General features: G+C 41.5%; 1 protein-coding gene across 4 annotated transcripts in view; it reads left to right on the top strand.

The window, feature by feature from the left end:
• The window catches only part of UNC5D (unc-5 netrin receptor D), a 477,260-nt gene that overhangs the window by 390,526 nt on the left and 62,525 nt on the right, over positions 1-24,209 (top strand). For all 4 annotated transcript variants that reach the window (XM_069956215.1, XM_069956352.1, XM_069956101.1 and 1 more), the window contains one exon: positions 20,570-20,654. In XM_069956215.1, the coding sequence (XP_069812316.1) occupies positions 20,570-20,654 (85 nt within the window). The remainder of the gene's footprint in view (positions 1-20,569; positions 20,655-24,209) is intronic.

The raw sequence follows: 24,209 nt of genomic DNA, 5'->3' as shown, positions 1-24,209 counted from the left end.
TTACATGAATAAGTTAAGAAGACCTGCTAATGTAGGTGCTGCCTCTAGTTTATCAGCTAAAACAGTGAATAATTTACAAGTCATACTATTAGACTTATGTCTAAAATAGATGTCCTTTATATTATACGGATTACTTATACAGATGATCCTATGCATGGGCAGAAAGACAACTGCATATTGTGTTAGATCCAAAACATTCAACATTGGAGATTTGTCCTTTTCTCAGTAATACATATAATACCACTCCTATGTTCAGAAGCATTATTTAAGTTTCTTCAGCCTTGAGTTTTAGTACTGGGCTACTCTTGTGTTACCCATAGGACTCCTCTCTTCCAGGTGAGGCTCTATTATTATTTATTTTTTTACACCTTTTTTTACACATATAAAAATAAGCAGAGGAACATCACTAGAAAGGGATTGTTTTATAGATAAAGCACAATAAATACATTGTTAACAAAATACAAGGGTGATAATACAGTGCTATCACAATGCAGGGGCAATAAACAAAACATCCAACACAGTGAGGTTACACTACACTGACAATAAATACAGTGATAAAAATAGAAAATTGCTGCAGCAAACTGCAAGACTCAAGACTCATCATATATACTCCCCCAGCGTACACACAATATAAATCTGTTCTAGAATATATATGGAGAGAAATACATGTATGATAAACATAGTGATGACTCCTCGTCAGGCATAATAAACAAAGTGACATCACAATACTGGGACAATAAGTCATAGTGAAGGCACAATGCAGCGATTGTAAGCACAGTGATACCATGATATACAGATAATTAAAACTTAAAGAGGTTGTCCAACGCTACAAAAACATGGCCACTTGCTTCCAGAGACAACTTCTTGTCTCCAGGTCAGGTGTCGTTTGAAATTAAGCTCCATTCACTTCAATGGAACTAAGTGGCACACCCCACACAAACTGGAAACAACAATGGTGCTGTCTCTGGAAGAAAGTGGAAAGGTTTTTGTAGCACTGGAGAACCCCTTTAAGCCCCTATTACACAGGGCAACTGAGAGGAGCAAACTGAGAGGAGCAAACGTTCCCTGCTCGCTGCCACCGCTATTACACGTGCTGGCAGTGAGCTGGTGAGGACAAGGGGGATGCGAGGAGCTGCGTGGGGGGAGGGGGCTGCCCGGGTGATCGCTTGATCGTTCGGGCAGCCCATAGCAAATAGCAGCGGTCTGCCATCGCCGCTCCTATTCCCCGGAGCGACGGCAGCAAATTGTTGTCCTTTTGAAAGACAAACGACTGCAATGATCAGCTGACATCGCTCATGTCAGCTGATCGTTGCCTTCTATTACACAATAAGATTATCAGCCGATAATTACATACCGCCGATAATCGTTTTGTGTAATAGGGCCTTAAGATCGTCATAGTACAGAGATAATAACTAGAGATGAGATAACCTTATGTACGCTTGGGCGTACCGGTGGCTGAAGAAGATGGATGCAGCCTCAAGACTGCCTGGAAAACATGGATACAGCCATTCAACTTCAGCCACAAGTCATCAAATTAAATCCTGCATGCTTGAGTTCAGGCTCATCTCTTGTAATAACCACAGTGATGTCACACTACAGGGATAAGGGGCATAATGATGTCATGGCACCAGTATAATAAATAATGCACAGTGCACACAATGATATCACATCTCAGGGGTAATGACCAGTCACAGGAGTAATGTCATAGACCTAAAATAATAGACCATGGTGTCATAGTTAAGGACCTCAATGATGTCACATGAAAAGCACAGGAGCCAATACAAGGATAAATTACACAATGGAACAGTCACTTTGATCTCTCCCCCCTGCTATTGTCTAAGCTCTGCCCAAGTCTCTGAAATTGAAAAATGGATTGGGTGAGTTTTCTCTATTATGGCGGCTAATCCCCATGTATTACATAATACTCCCTCGTGAGTTATTCAAGTTCATTTTCACCCTTATGATACTGTTCATGTTTCTGCAATTATTATACAGTAAGTAATAACACCACCTCCCAAGTTATTGTTCCCTTTCTCATCTATTCCTATCACTTACAGCTAGAGAATACCTGATAATTAGAAAATAAATATTTATTTCTATATATTTGCTAATGGAATCAGCCAGCTAAATATAAGCACAATGACACCATGAAGAGTGGCTAGGAATAGCTCATCTCTGCTCCTGCACTGATAGATGGGGTAGCCCTTGTTCTGTCAGTGCGCAGAAGAATCCTGAATACGATCAACATTTCAGTGACACTTCATGGCTGTCACACAAAGACCCATAGACAGCAGACAGTGACACAGCCCCTTCCATTGCTTAATTCACAAGCATATCACCCACCTTTCAAACTTGTCTTTTTACATCTTGCATTGTGCTCCTGTATATATAAACTATCTGTCAAGTGTGGCTCAATGCCAGCGCCTGGTAATTAGTTGCTTCCAATTGCTCCCTCTGGGGAAATGAGGTTTCTGTTGAGAAACATCCTTTGCAGCAACCACAAGTTGGTGCCACTCAGCCATGTTATATGCCCGATGCTGCATTCAACTTGCTTTTCAATTAATATACATATTTTTCTTTTAAAATGCAACTTTTTTCCTAAGACAAGTACCCACTACTACTACTACTACTACTGCTACTACTACTACTACTACTACTACTACTACCCAATACATTACATCATTGTAACCCTAAAGCTAATATAATGCAGAGGCAAAGAATTACTAGGAACATGGCATGTAATCCTGAGGGTCTATACAGTGTATACCCACTACAGGTTCAGAAGGCTGGGATATTGATAATACTGTATACTGTACAGATCGAATGTGCATCATCTGATTATCATATATTACAATTAGAGATGAGCAAAGTGAATCCAGCAAATCAAAATTCGCTGGAAATCAGGCCAAATCCCCGCCCATTTGTTAAAGAAATTTGCAGGAAAAAACAAAACAAAATGGTGGCCGCACATGCTGTATGGAGCATTACTGGCCAGGAAAAAGGGATTAACCATAATCCCTAGTGCCCGTCCAATCAGCTGCAGGCCCCTCTTTGATGTCAGCACCTCCCCCTCCCCTCTATATATAAGGTGGTTTGGTAACGGAGGTGGTCAGTCAGCTGTGTGTGGAGGAGAGAGCAGGATGGCAGCAGGCAGTTACAGCAGAGCAGGGAGAGACTAACAGAGTGCTATAGGGACAGAGAGGAGAGGATAGGAGGGCTGATTGTGGGTGATTGTTTGTTGAAGTACCAAGTAACTGGATGCCTATAGGAATTCATTGGGACCAGTGAAGACACAGTCCATATTATACTGTCACTGGACACTCCTGTAAACTCCTATTGAGTTAAACCAATTTATTGGGATTAGTGAACTGAGTGTAAACCTTATATAATCAGTGCTCGTACTCCACTCCTACTGTGTTATACAAGTTGGGTTTCATTAGATTGGATGAATGACTGGCCAATTTTTTTTTTAAGTTGTGATTAAACAATAAACATGCATTAACAAATTTGCCCTTCTGTAATAGTCCCAGTACTGTAGCTACTATAGTTTGGCTGTTTTATTGAAATTCGTTAAGATTGAATTAGCGAATATTAACTAATTTTATCCAAAATTCACGAAGCTCATAAAACGGATTTCCGCCTGCTTTGCTTATTTCTAATGATAATAGCTAGTAATATCACACATGGTCTCAAAATTCCCATACACCTTATACCCTTGTGGAAGGTTTGGATGTTGGTGTGAGGTATAGGGGGCGTTTAGGGGCAATAGGGGTGGGACGTGATAGAAAATCACTTTCTGTTCTGGGAGAGGTCTCTGGCTTCCCCATAGAGAACATAAAATCACTCGGCCATGCCAAACATTCCTATGTAAGAGGAGGACAGGGGTGGGAAGGGAGAGATATTTGATGGCTGAAAGAACCTTCAATTATTGAACATGTACTGTATGGCCACTTTAACCCTTAGGGCCCTATTCCACAGGAGCGATAATCGGCCGAATCGGCCCTATTCGGACGATTTTCGCTCGGTGGAATAAAGAGAACGATCAGCCGATGATCGTGTCATCGGCTGATCGTTCATTTAGGTTCAGACCTAAAATTGTTGTTCGCCACCAGCGCATCGCTACTGTTGAACAGCGGTGCGCGGCGGCGACCGACAATTTCAGCAGAACCATACATTACCTGTCTGGGCTGCAGGTCTTCTTCTCCCTGTCCCGTGCGGCAGCATCGGCTTAAGAGCAGAACTGTCTGAACTTACAGACCGCTCAGCCAATCACTGGCCCGAAACGCCGTGGCCAGTGATTGGCTGAGCGGTCTGTCAGTTCAGACAGCTCCGCTCCGAAGCCGATGCTGTCGCGCGAGACTCGGAGAAGAAGACCTGCAGCCCAGACAGGTAATGTATGAAACAAGGGCTGCAAGTACATCGATAACGATGTCCTTGCAGCCCTTGTTTCACGATCATCGGAGCCGTGGAATAGGCCCAGTAAACAAGCGCCGACCTAGCAAATCGGCGCTTGTTTACATCGTTGCTCGGCCCGTGGAATAGGGCCCTTACAGTCAAATCACCACAGACTCACATTTAAACACAGGAGGGCTCAGCCATTGATTAGCATGTGATTCTTTAGATCCTCAAACATGGGTCCATATGGGGCTAAAATGGGGGCTAAATGCATTCTCCCATTCTAAGCCATGTGACTGAGACAGTCTTATAATATATCTATAGGACCCTGTTTGGCCCATAAATGGAGAGTGGGGAGTAAAGGCTTTGGGTGGACGCATTTATTACTTAGGGACCTGACCGTTATCTAACAAAAGCATTAACTAGTGACAGAGAAACTAAACAGAATGATGTACCACATTGTTTTGTTCAGCTGATTCTTCCTGAAAAAAGGAAAACAACAAGTTCTCTCCATTATGTGATTGTGCTCAGTAATCCTGGATATTTATGAGTACAAGCACACTCTGCCCATCTGCTGCATATTAGCAGTTGTCTATCTAGGCTGTATATAGGCAGACAGCTGTCACTCAGCAGCTGAAGGGAGTGATGTAGCACAAAGTCCATTCTCCTGCATATTAGGAGAACAGCTGAACAGAATGATGTAACTGTTCAGCATTTTGTCACTGGTTTATGCTGCCCTTATTTAAGGCAGCATAAACCCAGTGACAGATTCCCTTTAAGAACACAAGCAGCAAAGACAGATATATTAAGAGAGCAATGGGTAAAGTCAGTGAAAATAGGATCCTAAGTGGGTCCAGGTACATAAATGTAATTATCTGGATGGTGCAGGGATAATTTTGTATTTTCTTACATATGTAACTCTACTGATAACGCCATCCGGCCTATTAGAGGAATAATGAATGTCTCATTAAAATCACAAACATTGTTTCTGTTCAGTTCTAATTATTTGCAAACCAATACAGTAATAACTTTGTGACAAATTAGCTGTGTGCCAGTATTAATAGGAGACGTCGACAAATAATATGTGCTTAGATCAGGAAATGTATCTTTCTAGCACTGATTTACTGCGTGGCTTGCTGGCGGTTTATTGTGTTATCAGTTCTCTATCCTGAATACTGAAAGCCTTTTTTACCCAAGGAATGCAATAAAAAGCCAGTCAGGCTGAATACAGCTTCTATAGAGCCGATCCGGCTTCATGGTAACATCCAGTGGACACTAAATGACTAAAGTAGGTGTTCAAATCAGGTCAAATGAGTCTATGCCTACTCTAATTGATAAAGATAGATTGGAACGTGATATATTATCTTCAAAAGGAATCTGAAACGCAGTTCTGATGGCTCAAAAATTACCTATATCATGTTTGGGGGGGGGGGGGGAAACATGGTCAAGAAAAATGGCATTTCTAATTCCAGAAGCCTATACTGCAAGTGAACAGAAGGCAGCAGGCTCTTCACATTACATCCCCAGCACTCCCTGCATTGAGCACTGGACATCCCCTTTAAAGGGTCTATACTGTACTTTTTTTTTTTTTTTTCAATTATGGTTAGCTAAACTCACTCTACTCAACTGACCCCTCCCCTAGCAAATAAAGTATTATAAAAAACTGACTAAAATCATTAGTCTTTTCACGTAATATACAATTAACCTTCTTGAGCAAGGGACACCCTCTTAGGCATATTTCCATTCTGGCAGATAGAGGAGGCTAATGTAAAGCATTGTTTCAGATAAATTTACACGCTTAGGCTATGTTCACACAGCATATATACTCATAAAATGTGTTGTACAGCGGCCGTGATTATTACGAACATATACGTTACCTCTCCGTCTATGGGATCCCGGCCGGAGCGTATACACATGGTATACGCTCCGACAGGGATCCCTAGCGGCGCCGCAAACAACTGACATGTCAGTTTTCTGTGGCCGCTATTCAGTGAATAGCAGCCGTAGCAAACCATGTCAGTGCACACTGTGGAGCAGAGAGAATTCGCAGCCAGAAACTTGCTGCAGATCCGCCCAGTGAGTTTGTACCCATTGAGGGTATGTGCACACTGCTGAAAAGTGATGAAAACTCTGTTGCGTAATCCGCCGCTCGCGCCAGCTCGCTGACTGCGGTGGGTGGGCTTGTCTCCGCCAATATCATAAACTCCATTCTATGCACGGGCGGATTCCTTCCTCCGTCCAAAGAATAACCTTGATCATTCTTTGGACTGAGAAAGGAATCCGCCCATGCATAGAATGGAGTCTATGACACGGGCGGAGATGCGCGCGCCCGCCGCAGTCAGTGGCATGAGCTGGCATGAGCGGCGGATTACGCAACAGAGTTTCTTTCACTTTTCAGCAGTGTGCACATACTCAAACACAGCATTGAATTAAGAAGTTTTTTGTTTTGTTTTTTTTCTCACAGCAAGGCAGTGGCATAGCTATAGGTTGCAAGTGGTCTCCTTGACAACCGTCCTGTACGATAGGGGACCTGGCGGCCTTCCTAACCACATCCTGTCCCTCTGCACTTCTCCCGAATCAGCTGTGATAATGACAGCCCGTTTGGCCCAAGCTGAAATTTTGCACGAGGGCCCACAAGCCTTTAGCTTTGCCCCTGGAGTGAGGGAAAGTTTTTTTTTTAATCAATTCTGTGTTTTATTGATTTTGAAACATGTAGGTTAACAAACAAACATATGCAAGAATTTGAACTCCCCTCGCAGGAGGAGTGCAGTCAAAAAGAGTGGTAATAGTAATAGTTACATAACAGAGTAACAACTCTTGAGGTTAAACAAACGATAACATAATACCAGGGAGCCAAATAAAAGACCACTTCTGGTGGATACCATAATGGAGGGGACAAGTAGGGCGTGAAGCAATGCTTGGTACCCCAGGTGGCAAAAACACCTGACTGAGCTATAAACTAGTCAACAGTGACACACATAAACACAGGGGTTGACAAGGACAAACATGGGCAAAGGAGTGAGGGAAAGTTTAACTTGGGGGATTGATAAGAGAATAAAGATCTTTTTCTGACAAGATATATTATAAAGATTCTTATATTTACTTGCTTGTACTATTGATTAATGCATTTTTTTAATGACTGTGACAGTTTAAATGCTAATTGTGGCCAACAACTTCCATAAGTATCATTATGTCCTGGTATGATTATGTCTGATCTGCTGGAATGAACAACAGGTATATTTTGTATTCAGTCCATGTCTAGTGACTTTGATGCTTTCTGTAGATACCGAAGTTCTCCATGAACTGCCTAGTGGTATATTAAATATATATTATGCTTTTATAACAGACTACCTTGCATTTAGTTCTCTGCAAAGAGGGGGGAAAAAAAACAAGTACGGTATCTTGGTGTGTAGGTGGCTAAAGAAATGTAAAGAAAAAAGTGAGAGGTATATCAATAAAATATCCAGGTGGAAATATAAAAGTTATACAAGGTTGAAAGTTAGGAGCGGCACATTCTGCCTGAGTTATCTTCTACTTTTTATATTCCATATGACTGAAAAGGTAGAATGGTTATAGTTAATGGCTATGAAATATCAACACAGCACTAACTGTACATGGCCTCAGATAGCATTTCTGCAGTTATAAGCTCCTGTTTCCTCTGAAGTAAATATTCTTATTGATATATGAACTGTAAACCACTGGGATGGCAGTGATTTGCTGCCGTCGCTCCGTGGAATATGAGCGGCTGCAGCAGATTGCCACTATCCTCTATGGGTTGCCCGGACGATCTAGCGATTACCCGGGCAGCCTCCCGCGGCCACCCCCGGACACACCCGTTTGCTGCAGCGAGCGGTGAAGGAGGCTGACAGCACTTGTTTGCTCCTCTCATCAGCCCATGGAATAGGGGCTTAAGACAGTCAGTGAGTTATTCTTCTGCCACATGACAAATTTAGGCTTAAAGTTGCTAGAGATGAGTACCAGAACAATGCACTTTCCTAGAACAAAATTAATATCAATACTTCTAACTATGCCATTAGATGTTACAAGTCTAACAAAATTTCCATAAGTCACAACCATTTAGGCCCATTTCACATCTTGGTCTTCCTCCATCTTCAGAATATGCAGCTGAAAAGCTCACCCAGCACTAGACAAATGCATCCATAGGCCAAAATGCAACCATGTTATGTCAAAAGATTTCCTGTGTAGGAGAAGACAAAAAAACTGGATGTGAACAGAGCCTATATATATATATATATATATATATATATATATATATATATATATATATTTCATTTATTTTTAGCAATAGTTGCTATCAGCCAAAAATCACTATGATGTTGTCAGGATCAGGACAGGTCAGGATATAAGAAGGGAACATACAAACAGGTGAGAACCTGACACTGTTCCAGCCTACTTGTCTCAAAACCACCCTAAATGATGGCATACAACTTGGAGCCATTCCCTGTGTTGAAATAAGGTGGCACATAAGACATTCAAAAAGACGGAATAAAGTTGGATAAAACACAAAGGTTGATGATCTGCAACAAACAGGTCAGGATCAGGAAAATGAAAATACAGACCAAATCGCAAAGTAGTCAGAAATAAGTTGAGGTCAGATATAAGAGGAGTTTAGGTTAAGCGGGAATAAGGAGCATGAGATACAAAGTCCAGGTTGTTAATATTTGTGTAAGGCAGGGTGTTAACTATATACCTGCTGGAAGAAATCTTCCCAGAGAATGAATGGGAGTTAATCTGAATCAATTAACTATGCTAGTGCAGAATCAAACCATGTTCACACTAGTGAAATTCTGACATGAGAATGACCAGCAAGCATGTAAACGCCTGTAGCCAATGGCCAGAGCTCGAAACCAAAGGCTTATAATGTACAATCAACAAGTATCAAGTATCAGCTTAACTCATAGCCAATATACTCCTATTTTATTTGGTAGCACTGTTTAGTAGATATATGGCCGAAAACATAATTCTAGAAAATAATATGAAACATGAAAAAGCACATTGTATTTTGTCAACTGTGTATCACAGCAACATTGTGTTCCATATTTGCTTTCACGTTCACAATGAGAACCCCACAGAGAGACAGATCGCAGACATGATTTTGTGCAGGTGTCAAAAAAAAAAATGGCAAAAAATAGAAAAGTGAGGAAAAGTGAAGATAACAAAACAATGTGAGGGGCTTCAAGCTGCAGAGAGATCTTGTTTTATTGGGAGGAGAACGACAGCTGCTTAAAGTATAAGAACAGAGGAACAGACATTCATAAAACACAATAGTTAGACAATTTAGTCCCCATAGGGTGCCAAGAAAGTGTCATTTTAACCCTGTTGGATATGGATTAGGCAGAGAGGAGGGGGAGGCATGAGCAAGAAACACAAGTATAAAATTTACAGAAAATGACAGCACTCATATCTGTCCAGTGGTTGTAAACCATCGGCTGCCGAGTGCCTAATCTAGATCCTTAGGAAATAGCATACCCCATGGGTGGAAAGGTTTATCCCCACCAGTGGTCATCACACAACAGCTCCTGTAGAGAGGACCAAGGACAGAAGGATCAGCTGATGGATCCGCGTGAGTAACAGGCGACGTGCTTATTGTGTATGCTGGACTAATAGGTGAGGTAAAAAACCTTGCTCATCTCTTGTCTGTGAAGGAAGAACAACTCACAGCATGGTGTGTGGTTATCTTGTCAGTATATGAAGGTGACTACGTATATACACAACCTGTGCTTCCTCCGACAAGGGTAAGGGAAATATTATGGTCTAGAAATAAATGCCTACACACAGTCTTTATGATCACAGAAGAAAAAAAATGACTTAACAAGGTGCAATAAAGCTGCAATAAACTTGTGGGTCCTTGACCCTGTTATAAAAATGTGCTCAGCACTCTTGTAAAGGCTGCTACCTTCAGGACACAGGATTAGCCGCACAGTAGGAGACGTTACTCATAACCAAATATAACCAGAAATTGTAAAAAAATAAAAATAAAAAATATTAACCTCTACACCAACCCCCATACAGTTTATATGGGGAAAAAAAACATTATAGTATATAGATATGCAAGCGACAGGCTATACGGAATTCACTAGAGAGGTGTAACGGTTATTCTTGGCTTTTTTTTTCATTTATGACCCCTATTTAAAATAACCCTGTCTGTGACATTGTAACTGAGGAATACAGATCTATAAGAGGGGCTAGACTCCACTTCCATCCTCGCCTTGTGATTGAAAGATGGCCTACGAATCACCATGTTAGTGTCGCAAGCGGTTCTACTTTATCATAATAATGGGTACAATATAAAAACAACATGTATCATTAAAATCCTTCCAGAAGAGGCACTATAAATGAATGGCTGTTTGCTGTTTTGTGTGATCTATCATTAACAAATAAAAGGAGAAAAAGAAACGGCTGCAAAGTGCTGTGTTCTAGCAATGTAAGAGATAAAGCTTTATGACTGAGGAATATTTCTTAGTCTGGACATTTGTTAGTCTGGACATTGTGAGATAACATTCAATATCCATATACTGTACTAAGAAATAGTCTACACACTGGCTGTAGGACAGCTTCCCTTGAAAAGACAAAGGTTAATACTTCCAATGAGGATCGAGATGTTCTTTAAATGGGTTTCCAATGGGTCTCATATATCCTATGGATGCTTTATTTCCCCTGTGATGATATACTGCAGTCAGGGGGAATTCCACCAAGTGTGGGCTGGCTGGGCTTTGTCACCGAAAAGGGTTGAGAGAATCTGCAGGTGATGATACACTGCTCGGAATGATCTGGCTGTTTGAGGTGGGGAAGGTAGTGTTAGTGTAAGAAGAATTCCCCCAGGGCACACAGATATGACAAATCAGGGTGGAAGTTGAGTTAACAGGGTTGGCTAACATTGAACAATTTTTAACATACTGCTGCTGGTGCATATTAAACAATAAACATGTTATTCTTACCTGTCTCTGTCCTTCTGTGGTGTCACCAGTGTCCCCCGCTGACTGTAGAGCCTTCACTTCCCATACAAACTTGTCTCAGTAGTGACTGCCAACTCAACCAATCATTGGCCGTCGTGCTGTCCTGCCTCAGTCAGTGATTGGCTGAGGGGACTGTCACTTCCGAGATGAGCTTGTCTCGGAGGTGAAAGCCCTACAGTCAGTAGGGGACACCAGCGACATCACAACAGGACACCAGGGGAGTGCGGACAGGTAAGCATAGAATGCTTATTGTTTTATATGCTCCATGTAGGTGTAGATAAGAACAGTTTCCTGTCTCTGCTTCATTAAAGTGGGTAACACCAGTTTGCTTGCGGCAGGGTTCACATACATGGTGTACTTTCTTCTTTCTCTACCATGGAAACAATGTAAGCGACTTGGAGCAACTTGAGGTGTAGTTCTCTTAGCCACATGGATAACTAAAGCTTCTTGAATCCTAAACTTTCAGTGAAATAGCTTCTTCCTGATAACTTGAGAGAATGCACCTTCTATCTCTCTCCTTTTATAATATCCCCCTTAGCAGTGGACAGATAGCTTAGCTCATTCTAGCTAAATCAATCAGGATTTCCTCCCTTTAAAAATAGGAAGTCTGAGCTTGAGCAAGGACCTCCAACTTTTTAGAACTTTCCCAATTTAGGTCTTTGGGAAGCTGAAAGTACATCTACCCATAGTCTATGATAGGTATAGAGAGATAGTTACAGTACATTCATAAAGAATTGCATCTTACAGTGTAATTAGGCATGGACGCAAAGCAAAGAACCATGGTCTGATTTTATTTTTTTATTTTTTATTTTTTTTTAAGTCAGACTTAATTGTGCTATTTCTGGCTTATAGGCTAAATAATAGTGATAAACTAATGGGACATGAGATCCCCTTACTAAGTTGTTCCAGACATATAGAAATTATTTTATAAAGGTCAATAGGTAGAGTAATGGCTGATTTATTGCCCATTTGAATATATGCATGTTGTACATCAATTAAAAAAAAAAAAACCATATACATACAGACTAACCCCTGTCTTGTAGTATCTGCCCACAACTGGCTCAGCCTGCTTCTGCTTTGCACAGTAAACACAGTGGGGGGAGATTTATCGAAAATGGAGTAAAGTGAAACTGGGTCAGTTGCCTCTAGCAACCAATCAAATTCCATCTTTCATTTTCCAAAGAGTCTGCGAGGAATGAAAGGTGAAATCTGATTGGTTGCTAGGGGCAACTCAGACAGTTTCACTTTACACCATGTTTGATAAGACCCCGCTGTATGTCTATCTTTCTGTCTATCATAGACAGATTAGAGGGCGAGAGAGAGATAAAACAACAGCATTCATTTTCTCCTATACTACTCAGGAGAGGCTGTTGTTTCCCTGCTCTTGGCCAGGTGATCGCTGGATGATGTCAGTGGTGGGCAGGGTTACAGTTGAGGTGTTCGTGACAACAGGAGAAACAGAGATCATATGACTTCTGTCCCAGGAGGGAGGGAAAGGACAGAGGAGTGGAGACAAAGTGGACCAGGAAGTGAGGATTTTCAGCAGCTTCAGGGTCCCATTCATGTAATAGAAACCTATCACAAATAAGCTTAAATTATGGGTGGATATTGAACAGGGTTAAATCTTTCTTAACCAGAGTTCCCCTTTAAGACAATTGAATATTCTTAACCTTATTTTGAAGTCTGCGATGATATGGTCTGCATCATGAATTCTCAAGTTACATTGAAATACATGTTTCATGACCTATAAGCAAATGTGAAGAACAAAACCATGAGTGCAATCCCCAGGCTCATGATTTTAAAAGGAGAGAAAAAGAGGCGGCAAAATGTGTGTTTGTTTTCCCTTCTTTTCTTCTGCCATCACTGAAAGGAAAACACGATGACTTGTTCAGCTGCCAGGCTGAATAAAAGGCAGTCCTGGGTAACAGGTGTTCGGGTTAATCAAAGCTAGCTCGTAGGATGACACAGGAGAGGAGAAGTGGCAGCTTCTTCTAGGGTCTACGGCAGTCACCACTCTGCATGGTGTTTGGATACACGCTTGGCTGAGCGCTAAGCCGAATTTGATCATTTCCAGGCTAATTTCAGATTCTTCTCAGGCATGGAGGCAATGAGTAAATAGATGTGTTCTTTGAGATAGCAGGGCACATGGAGAAGAAGGCCTTCAGACATGCTACGTGCACTCTGGGCCATTGCCCAGGACCAGGCTGCATTTACATTTAGCTCAGCTGGATCATGGAAACAAATTGAGTGAATTGCGATATAGCCAAGAGGTGCTGGCTCCTATCAGAATCCTGTTATTGTTTTTTTACCTGTTTATCTTAGGATGTTTATGTCATAAAATAGTATACTGTACTTCATGTCTCTAATATTATAAACCTTATAATCTGTTAAAGATTTAGCATTGTGACCCAGAAGCTTTGAGTTATACCTACGGTATACCTATCTGATGCAAATGACTGTAGCAGCAAAGCGGATGGGGTTTTAAGAAATCAAATCTATGTGCCAAAATAAATAAAATAAAATAAATAAACAAATTTAAAAAAGTGAAAATAAAAAATAAAACCTTTTTTTTTTATTGTTTTTCTAAAAGCATAGGTTGTGCAGAAAAGCAAAATATTGCATACAGCCTTATAAGGCTGGGTTCACACTACGTATATTTCAGTCAGTATTGTGGTCCTCATATTGCAACCAAAACCAGGAGTGAATTAAAAACACAGAAAGGCTCTGTTCACATAATGTTGAAATTGAGTGGATGGCCGCCATTTAATGGCAAATATTTGCTGTTATTTTAAAACAACGGCTGTTATATTGAAATAATGGCCGTTATTTACCGTTATATTTCAACATTGTGTGAACAGATCCTTTCTGTGTTTTTAATCCACTCCTGGTTTTGGTTGCAATATGTGGACCACAATACTGACTGAAATATACGTAGTGTGAACCCAGCCTTAAAGAGATACTCTATTTTTTTTTTATATATTTCTGGGGTTTCAGAGAAAATAATAAACTACATGTACTAACCAACCAATCTATTCCAGGAGTCCTCCTGTCACGTCTTCCAGTCTCCCAATGCTCTGGACGCTACTTCCAAGACGATGCCTCTTGGCAGTGACAGCTTACTCAGTCAATCACTAACTGAAGCAGGGTAGTGCCATGGCAAGTGATTAGCTGAACGGGATGAAGAGTCGAGTCCATCTTGGAAGTAGCTGCCAGAACATATAATGGTGGTCCTGAACATGCCACAGAAGGATTCTGGGGAATGTGTTCGTATATGTGGGTAAGTATGGGTTATTCTTTTCTCTGCAACCAGTATATAATAAAATATAAATGCATGGGCTACCACTTTAATAAATTCCCCTATTCATATGTGGCATATGATCAATAATTGGACACCTATTTCCAGGCAATTTAGTGCAGATTTTCTGCTGCAGTTTATCTGCCGCAGTTTATCTGCCAAGTTTGGCTATATCCCTACAAAGCTATGTGGTACAAATTAACAATATCTGTATTTCACCGATAATTCATTTTACATTCTTTTTAACTTTCAGTTTCCATAGAATGTTTATTCTTACACTTCCCATGGGTAAGATTATTTTTACATAAGAAGATGTCTCTACATCTGTTATATATGATGGAAAACTAACAGAAGGGCATGCTGATACTGATACTACAACAGGTGTGCCTTAATAGGCCTATTGACTGTAATGTACTGGAGATAATCTAATAACTAGGTTTGGTCTACTTCCCTTTCAAATACATTTATTTTGCAGCACTCAAAAGTGAAGCCTCTGGCACTTTTGAGTCCTATAGAATAAAAGTATACCTGCAGAAACAAACCTGCTGTAGCCATTAGTAGAATACATTTAGTCTACTGAAGTGGTAGTCTAAAGTGAGTGGTCCACCACTAGTATGCCGTGATATATATTTGTTAAAGTAAAATTGTCACCCCCTTTCCATATAAAGAGTTTTCAGCATCATTATTACGCTTATATTCTGGACAGTTCATATTTTACTATATAAAGGATTTCTTGGGGGTCTGTCCCCTCAAAAATATATGTTATTGTTGGAAGACAGTGCCGTATGGGTGGGTCTTCACAGCTGTCATGCCCCATATCGCTGTCCACATTGGTGCCATAGGCCACGTCCCCTCTGTGTCTCCATTGTCGCCTAGGCTCTGCCCCCTCTGCAGCATCATCAGAATGAGTTGACCTAGAGGCCTAGATACCAACCCCTCTTATTCAGCAGTCACAGAGGGGGTGGGGCCTATGTCTCTAGGGTGGCCCATTCCTATGAAACAGCAGAGGGGTGTGGCCTAGGTGCCAATGACATCACAGAGGATAGGGCCTATCAAGAAATCCTTTATACCGTACTGGTTCTTCCAGTATGCTGACGTATAACACAGACACAGGGATCTTTTCTAATGTGAGTCTAATCTATGTATTAGGGATGGTCCGAACCGAGTTCAGTTCGGGTTCGTACGAACCCGAACCCTCGGTAATGATTACCGCTGTCTGCCCGCTCCGTGGAGCGGGCGGATCCAGCGGGAGGACCGCCTGGAAAACTGGGATACAGCCACAGCCATAGGCTGTATCCCAGTTTTCCAGGCGTTACTCCCGCTGGATCCGCCCGCTCCACGGAGCGGGCAGACAGCGGGAATCTGTTGCTAAGCGTTCGGGTTCATACCAACCCGAACCCCGGCAGGTTCGGACCATCCCTACTAAGAATCGCAAAAATGCCCCCCCCCCCCCGCCTTCTTTTAAATTCTTGCCCTAAAACAATACAAAGTCTACTTAAATTTTAGCAAATAGGGATACTTTACAGGAAGACACCCAAACCACTGGTCACAGTCAGATTGTAAAGAACCATTTGCTTGAAATGTAAATACCACCCCTGGAGACTTGGGATCCCTATTCTCTGCAGTGGTCCTTGCAGTCAGCCCCCTACCAACCAGACATCTATCACCGGTGGATTCATGATAAATTGTGCTCCTGCAATAACCCCTGCAGGAAACTAGCGCAATTGGATTGATAAATACCCCCCATTTTATTATATGAGAAAGCATCCGTCATTTGTAAACGTAATTCTAAACATGTCATTTCTATAATTAGAGTTGATTGTTTTTCCGCTTCTATTTACTGGATTGTGTACACCGTCTATTGACATGAAACATAATATAACTTGAGGAGACTGCACGGCTCTCTGCTCACAAGAGCTTTTAATCAATGAAAAATGATTGATATAGAAGAAGAAGTGAGAGATGACTTGTGCCACCCATTACCACCTCCCATACAACACCACCCAGACACTGTACACATTAGAGCTGATCATTTATATTAACTGCTCTTGGTGGTAATTTACACAAATCTTCTATAAATCAATCAAAAAATGTCCATGTTGTAAAAACACAATAAAGTTATTGGCCTATTACTTACACACGAGTTCTGGGCACCATTTCTAGCAGCGCTTTAATTCATGCCGCCATTAGTGGCCAGTTATCATAACATTGCTATTACGCAGTAACAAATGGGATAACATTGGATGGTATTTATCGAACGAACGCCGTCTGTAAAAGGACTCATATTAGTGAATGTAATGTGTATTTTTCGAAATGGAGATTTAATGATGTTTTAAGAGGTTTTAACAATGCTGATTGTACCCAGTACGTTCCGGCCATCCACTATTTCTTAGACTTAGGCAGCGGAGTCCGGCTTGCTATATAACAGCTGTCTATTGCTACGATAGACTTAGTGTTCAGTTAATTGTGAAAAGCAGTAACTATGGAGATTGTTGGAAGTTTTCCCTAATAAACAGCATATAGTATTAAAAGCTGTCATTGCGGAAGAGATGTATAGAGAGTGAAGGACTGATAACGTCTAAATGCCTTCGACAATCACCCCCCATTGTGTTATGTTGGGTATTGTCATCCAAAGATTTTTTTGATCCTATACAATATTTTTATTATCCTTTTGTCTAACAATAAGAAAGGATGCGCATGTAGATAAAATATACAATTTATTAGATATGCAGTAAAAGGTAACAAAATATAATTAACAATATGTAAGTCTCCGATATACAATTAGCATGAGTATTATGTCAGTTTGTCTTGTCGGGTCGTGTCTAGGAATCATCTATGTACTAATCACAGATCTCGATTCCACAATTCAAAACACCTCCACGGTATGCTGACTACTCAAAAAGAAACGTGACAATTCACGAAAACCAATAAAGAAGTTGCTCCTATTCAACCAAAACCATAGTTCATCAGTCGAGGTCAGGAGATCATTCGACCATAATGTCCCTTAAATCAATAATGCCCAACGCGTTTTAGTAACACAGTACGTTACGTCATCAGGGGCCGTAGGGTGCGGGTAGGTCAGTATGGGTCAGGGTACATAGGTTAAGTCACAGACGTCACATTCTATTCAGAGGCTATTTATGCCATAAAGTGATGTGACCAGACAATGATGCGTTGCCACATACTGTACTCACTGTGTTCCCTCAGTGCGACCCTCAGGAGGATGTCCCACCTGTCAAGTTTGTACACGTGGACACTGTATAATGTAGAGGGGGGGGCAGTATAAGCATATACAGACATAGACAAATGTACCGTATCGTATGTGTGCTGCCATTACTTACTGAATCCCCTGTTAGGGTCTATCATGGGGCAAGGCAGTATGTGCCGGCGTATGTGAGCGTGTTACCTAAGGTAAAAACCATACACCTAAATGAGATATGCACAGTAAGGTCCTCAATATGCAAAAACTTAAGGAGAGGCCAGGGCCTATTACTTACAGTTTGTGTGCATTATTGTTAGTTTATAGACGCAAGGATATTGTCAATTAATTGGCGGCTGTACCATTATTTACACTACTTGTTATATATTATCCTTTTGTCAATTTTTTACTATTTTGCTTGTTAAAGGGAATGTGTCATCAGAACAAGATTTATTGTTTAAATTATGTTTTTAGGTTAAATATATTTTAAAGAATTTTTGGCAAACTAAACTGAGACTTTCTGTTGTGTCTGTGGTGATAAGAGGCAGTTGCTGTAAAGTGATCTGTACAGCATTGCAGTGTCAGGGGACACCAGAAGATAGAGGACATGACAGCAGCTCCCTGTGAAATGACATGTTCACAGGTCACAGAGCACACTCAGTAATGTTTCACATTCATCTTAAGGGGACAGAGTCTGTCTATTTTCATCTATGTCCATGAGGCTTGCTGTAAAGCATGCCGCTAAATGATGTTAAAAACAGCTCAGGCTTGATGTCAGCCTCCATAACAATGTACAAAAAAGTAAATTTACAGAAAAGTTAAAGAAACAGATTAGAATAAAAGAACATTTTAGTGTCTAATCAGTAAAATAACATTTAGGTGACACATTCCCTTTAAGACTTCTTTGATACTGTGTTCTCAGTGTTTGTTACTGTATTTGCCAGTAAAGCTCCCAGCATGTTGGCCTCCGTTTGGGTGGAGAGTGCTACAGGGAAAAGAGCAGCAAGTTGTATGCCGTCTGTAAAAGGACTCATATTAATGAATGTAATGTGCATTCATGTTTCAATGTATGGAGCTGTGCCTGGCAGGAGAAGGAAAGGGTGGTGGGCTCACAGCAGTGCAGCAGCACATTCAGTAGGGGTGCTTGGAGCAGACTTATATTCTGATATTGATGGCTTAAAGGGGTTGTTGGGGATAAGCTTACTTTTAAATATGTTGCCAGGGCTGTAGGGGAGATGTTGGTGATATACTAACCTGTCACATTCTGCTGCTTCTGGGTTTCGGGACTCCTGCTCTCCACCACTGTCAATGATTTCAAAACACGCCGTTCCCTCCAGAAATGGAAACTCAGCATAGCCAGTATAGAGCTGGGCTTTCATTTTTGGAGAAAAGGTAACCCGGAACCCAACAGCGGTGAGGGAACGGGACAGGTAAGTATACAAAAGTCTCAGGACACTTTTATTTCAGAAACAATAATAAAAAAAAAATGACAAACTGTATTTGAACACCCCAACAATATAATGAGTGAGGGGGCTTATCTTTTAGACTATATCCAGAACGTGGCTGCCTTTTTTAATTTTCCAATGTAACATATCAAAGAAGACCAGAATTGTCTCCAAAATGGATTGCCATAATCAGATTTGCACTCTCTTCTGGATCAAAAGGTAAAGTAAGTTTAGAAATTATCAAAAGTTCTCAACACATTGGATCCAGCGCCTTAAGCACCATCTTGAACACACCAAATAGCTATTCATCACAGGGAATGTTCCCAGTGGTTTTTGCAACTTTTGTGTTGACATCTTTTGAACCAGAGATTTGATATCCTACATGACTACCTTCCCAATGGAAAAAAAAAATTGTCCTTAAGGCAATATGGCGTCTTTTAAGATTGCCACCATATTCTGGACATAGCCTCAAAGCTATGCCCCTTCAACCATTATTTGCTGAGGTATTTAGATATGCCATTTTCTCTTTAATTTCTGAATTAAAAGGGGGCCCTGAGACTTTTAACTCAACCCGTATATCGCCAGATTCAGCTCACCAGATTCTAGGCTGTTTGTGCACTATACTATAGCAACAACTGTATTTGTAATAAGTGAAGATCGGAATCCGCAGCACTCTGCATTAGTGTTAAGCGAAGTTGCTGAATTATTTGGGTTCAGGAACATTCCTTGACATCTAATTTCTTTAGCTGCCAGGAGTCAAATGCCAAATGTATGGGTTTGAAGAACGTTGCCAAACCTGAACAGTTCGGCAAATCTGCCAGCACTACTCTCCATGCTATGTGTGGTTTATTGAAAACAGGTCATAGATATACACAGACATGCAAAGATCATTTCACTATTCAATCCTTTTTCATGGCCTAGCTTCATTCCCTTTTTCCGCTCCAAAATCTGTTGAAAATTATACATCAAGCAATTACTTAGTGCAAATCCTTAATATATTCTGTACTTTAACATATACAGTATACAGTATAACCATCAATTAAGCAAATTCACTATTCTTTTTAATGACGGCTTTATAAACCCAATGTACTTAAGTAAAATAATTTTTTTTTTTTTTTTTAGAAAGAGTGTGAGAGCTTTGTGTATGTGTAGAGTGTCCTGTCATGTTCTGTGTAGGGAGATAAAGTTTATTGATGTCTGTTCTAGTCAGGCATTCTCTCCCTGATTTTATCTCTAAGCTCGTCTCATTATTTTCCAGGGGTGAGCCTGTTGATCCCGCATGAGGCGATTGCAGAAGACAACTCATGGGAAATCTATCTGTCAGTCAATCAAGGGGAACCAAGGTAAGGAGAATGATGGGCATGTGCTAATGGAAACAAACAGAACAGTCTGAAATGAGAAAAGTGTTCTTTGTTTCAGGTCAGTGATACAGAATGATTGGAGTGGGAGCCTCAAATGGCTCTAGTTGGATCTCATGACAAGCCCTCTAGATAGAGTATAAGTGATTATTTTTTTATATAGTTTAGATTCGGCGATAACCAAAACTACATATCCAGAAAAAATCTTTTCATGAGATGTGAGAAGTAAGAGTATTGGCGTACCAATAGTTCTAGCAAGAAGTGTAACATGTGATCAAAGAAATGTCATGGCATAAGGAACTGTATAGTAGTTGCATGATACCGTACATTGTCTGGTTTTGTTGAAAGAAGAAAGAAGAGAATGCTCACTGAGGTCACACTATTATTAACTAGGTAAACAGATGGGTTACTTCATTTCATCTTTGGTTCTTTATTATTAGAGATTAGTGAAGCTCGAGCACACTATAGTTTTTCTGAACTCGAGCATGTACCATGTAAAGCGGCATTATCAGCAGGTTTGGGCCAATGAACCTGCTGATATCCCCCAGAAGCTTTTTACCGTCTGACTGCAGTGCTGCTCTTCTTATTTCTGTCTTTTCTGGTATAGTGGAGCTGTTTCATTCAGTAGCATTTCAGATTTGCTAATACCCGGCTTTGAAGCATTATAGGCGTCGCTCATCCATCCAGAGTACCCCCCTCATCCCGCCTAGCCCATCCCGCCCACTATACCTATTCATATATGCATAGTAATGCAGCTTGTTACCGCATGTGCAGGGAAGAACTTCTGCCAGAAACGGGCTGCTTCCGGGGCATGCGCCATTCTCTTTGTGCTTCTGATGATGTAAGGAATTTCTACTCAACACCCTTTTCTAGATCTCATACTTACTTTGACAATGAGGACTGAGATCCAGAAAACAATGCTGAGTAGTAATTTTTGACATCAGCACAGTCAGAAGCACACAGAGAATTGCACATGCGCTGGAAGCAGCCCGTCTCCGATGGTAATTCTTCCCTGCACATGCGCAACCTAGGTATTAGCATATCTGAAATTATCAAACAGCATCACTATAACGGAAGAGAGAGTAATTAGAATAACAGCACTGCAGTCAGTAGGTAAACAGCTGCACTGGGATATTAGCAGATTCATTGACCCGAACCCAGTGCCACCTTAAATACCAGTGGCAGCACAAGTTGGATGCACCCACAAGAAGTCCTGGAAAACATGGATACAGTCTATGGCCTGTGGCTGTATCCATATTTCCCAGGCAATTTTAGGGCTGCATCCAACTTCTGCAGCCACTCTATTGCTCATCTCTATTGGTTATCTTTCTTTACTATTTACCCTAATTTAGAATCTCACAATAAGGAAAAATAGGGGGGGGGGGGGGGGGAAATTGGTCAAAAAATATTTTTATGCTCTGGCAGCACTGGACAATTTTGCACACAGTATCATTAAATAACTCCTGTTCTCAGAGAGTGGAAAGAGAAACTGACAGCGCATATATGCATATATCAGTGCTGTCAGTTTCCCACTAAGGAGACCAGTTCAATATTCAGTGAATATTCCCACTCAATGTATAGGTCAGTGAGAATTAAAGTGAAAATTTACAATGCTTTATACCAAATGTTACCATAAATTCCATATATCTGTATATAGGGAAAACATAGAAACCCTCTTCATAATGCCACATGACCAATTCAATAAATCGTTTCTATATAATAGTGATAGATTTACCATTAGAACACTGTACCCTCCAATCTACTCCAGTTTTTCCTAGAAAGTGTTATTTTCTTGGACAGTTCAGCATTCAATAGACGTCTTTTGCAAGAGAATGGATGTAGCTGATAAGTATTGTGTGGTGACTAAGGAGCAAGGTAAAGAAAGTTTCAGTAGTCATATGATTAAAAAGAATCTTCAACCTTGCTATGCTCTAAACCAAGCAAGAGTAAATGTATATAATCTGACAATCCAGTATGGGGCAATATCATGGGCAATATAAAGGTGCATGTTTAAGGATTGAACCACTTACCACATGTAAAGCCAAAATTGCAAGGTCAGCAGTAGGGATGGTCCGAACCCTCCGAGGTTCGGGTTCGTATAAACCCGAACGCTCGGCATCAGATTCCCGCTGTCTGCCCGCTCCTTGGAGCGGGTGGATACAGTGGGAGGACCGCCTGGAAAACTGGGATACAGCCTATGGCTATGGCTGTATCCCAGTTTTCCAGGCGGTTCTCCCACTGGATCCGCCGGCTGCACGGAGCGGGCAGACAGCGGGAATCATCACCAAGAGTTCGGGTTCGTACGAGCCCGAACCGAACTCGGTTCGGACCATCCCTAGTCAGCAGCATTACGGAAAAAAAAATCTAAGTGTTTATTACTCCAAAGTGAAAAAAACAAACAAAAAAACAACAGCAACCTATAGATTTATGAGTGCTGCTGACCTCTTATTTTTTTGTACCCAATTTTAAAAACATTTTCTTTTCATCTGAAAACAATTGACACCAGGCAGGCTGATAACAATAAAATTCTCTTGTCTGATTTTGAATTGTCAGTTGCTAAAATACAGTAGCTGTTAGTTGTCACCATAGATGGCTTCCTTAAGGTGAATCTGTAAACTGCAATTTATGTTCCAAACTGCTGACAGTGTTATTTAGCTGTTAGGTCAAAGAGACACGTGACACCTTTTATATATCTGTCTGTGCTTTGTGTATTTGACCTAAAATACAGTAAAAATACAATTCCCCTCCCACCTTCCCTGGTGTGTTTTTTTTTCTTTTAAACCAATAACTATGCGGGGGGGGGGGGGGGGGGGTGCCCTATGAGCACACAGGCAGTGAAAAAAGCATCTACATTCCTTCGCTGGCTAAACCATGTGACCTTCAAAGTGTATGAATAGTGGTTTTCATATTCATATTCAGATGCTACTTGGAGCTAGACAGGGAGACAGTGTGTAGCAGAGAAAGTCAGGTGTTAGATGATTATAGGCAGGAGAGACCCACAAAATCCCTTTTTAGGGCTCAAATTATAGATAGTAGAGATTGATCACACACAGGGCCACTTCTGCCATGAGGTAGAATGAGTATTCCCCCTCAGGCGGCAGATTCTGTGCCCCTGCAGGGGGCGGCAGACAGCAGCCTTGCAGCCGCTCACCTGTCCTGCCGCAGCCGTCACGTCGCCAACACTCACCGCTGTCCCCCGCCTCGCTCCCATGCCGTCAGTCAGCAGCTGTCATCGCCCTCCAGTGAGTCATGAGTGCCCGGGATCAGCGGGGGCCACGATGAGCGGGGACAGCAGTGACCGTTGACGGGCAGGTGAGCAGCTGCAGGGCCAGGGAGCGTTGGCGGCGGGACAGGACGGCTTCAGCAGGACAGGTGAGCGACTGCAGGGGCAGGGAGACAGCGGTGAGCATTGGCGGCGGGGCGGCTGAGATGACAGCTGCTGACTGATGGTGCGGGAGCACAGCTGGGGACAGCGGTGAGCGTTGGCGGAACAGCTGCAGCAGGACAGGTGAGTGGCTGCAGGGCCGGAGTGCGAACGGG

This window comes from Dendropsophus ebraccatus, chromosome 1 (assembly GCF_027789765.1).
Source record: "Dendropsophus ebraccatus isolate aDenEbr1 chromosome 1, aDenEbr1.pat, whole genome shotgun sequence".
Classification (NCBI taxonomy): Eukaryota; Metazoa; Chordata; class Amphibia; order Anura; family Hylidae; genus Dendropsophus; species Dendropsophus ebraccatus.
Note: the sequence above shows the minus strand (reverse complement) of the source record. Positions and strands in the feature narration are given on the sequence as shown.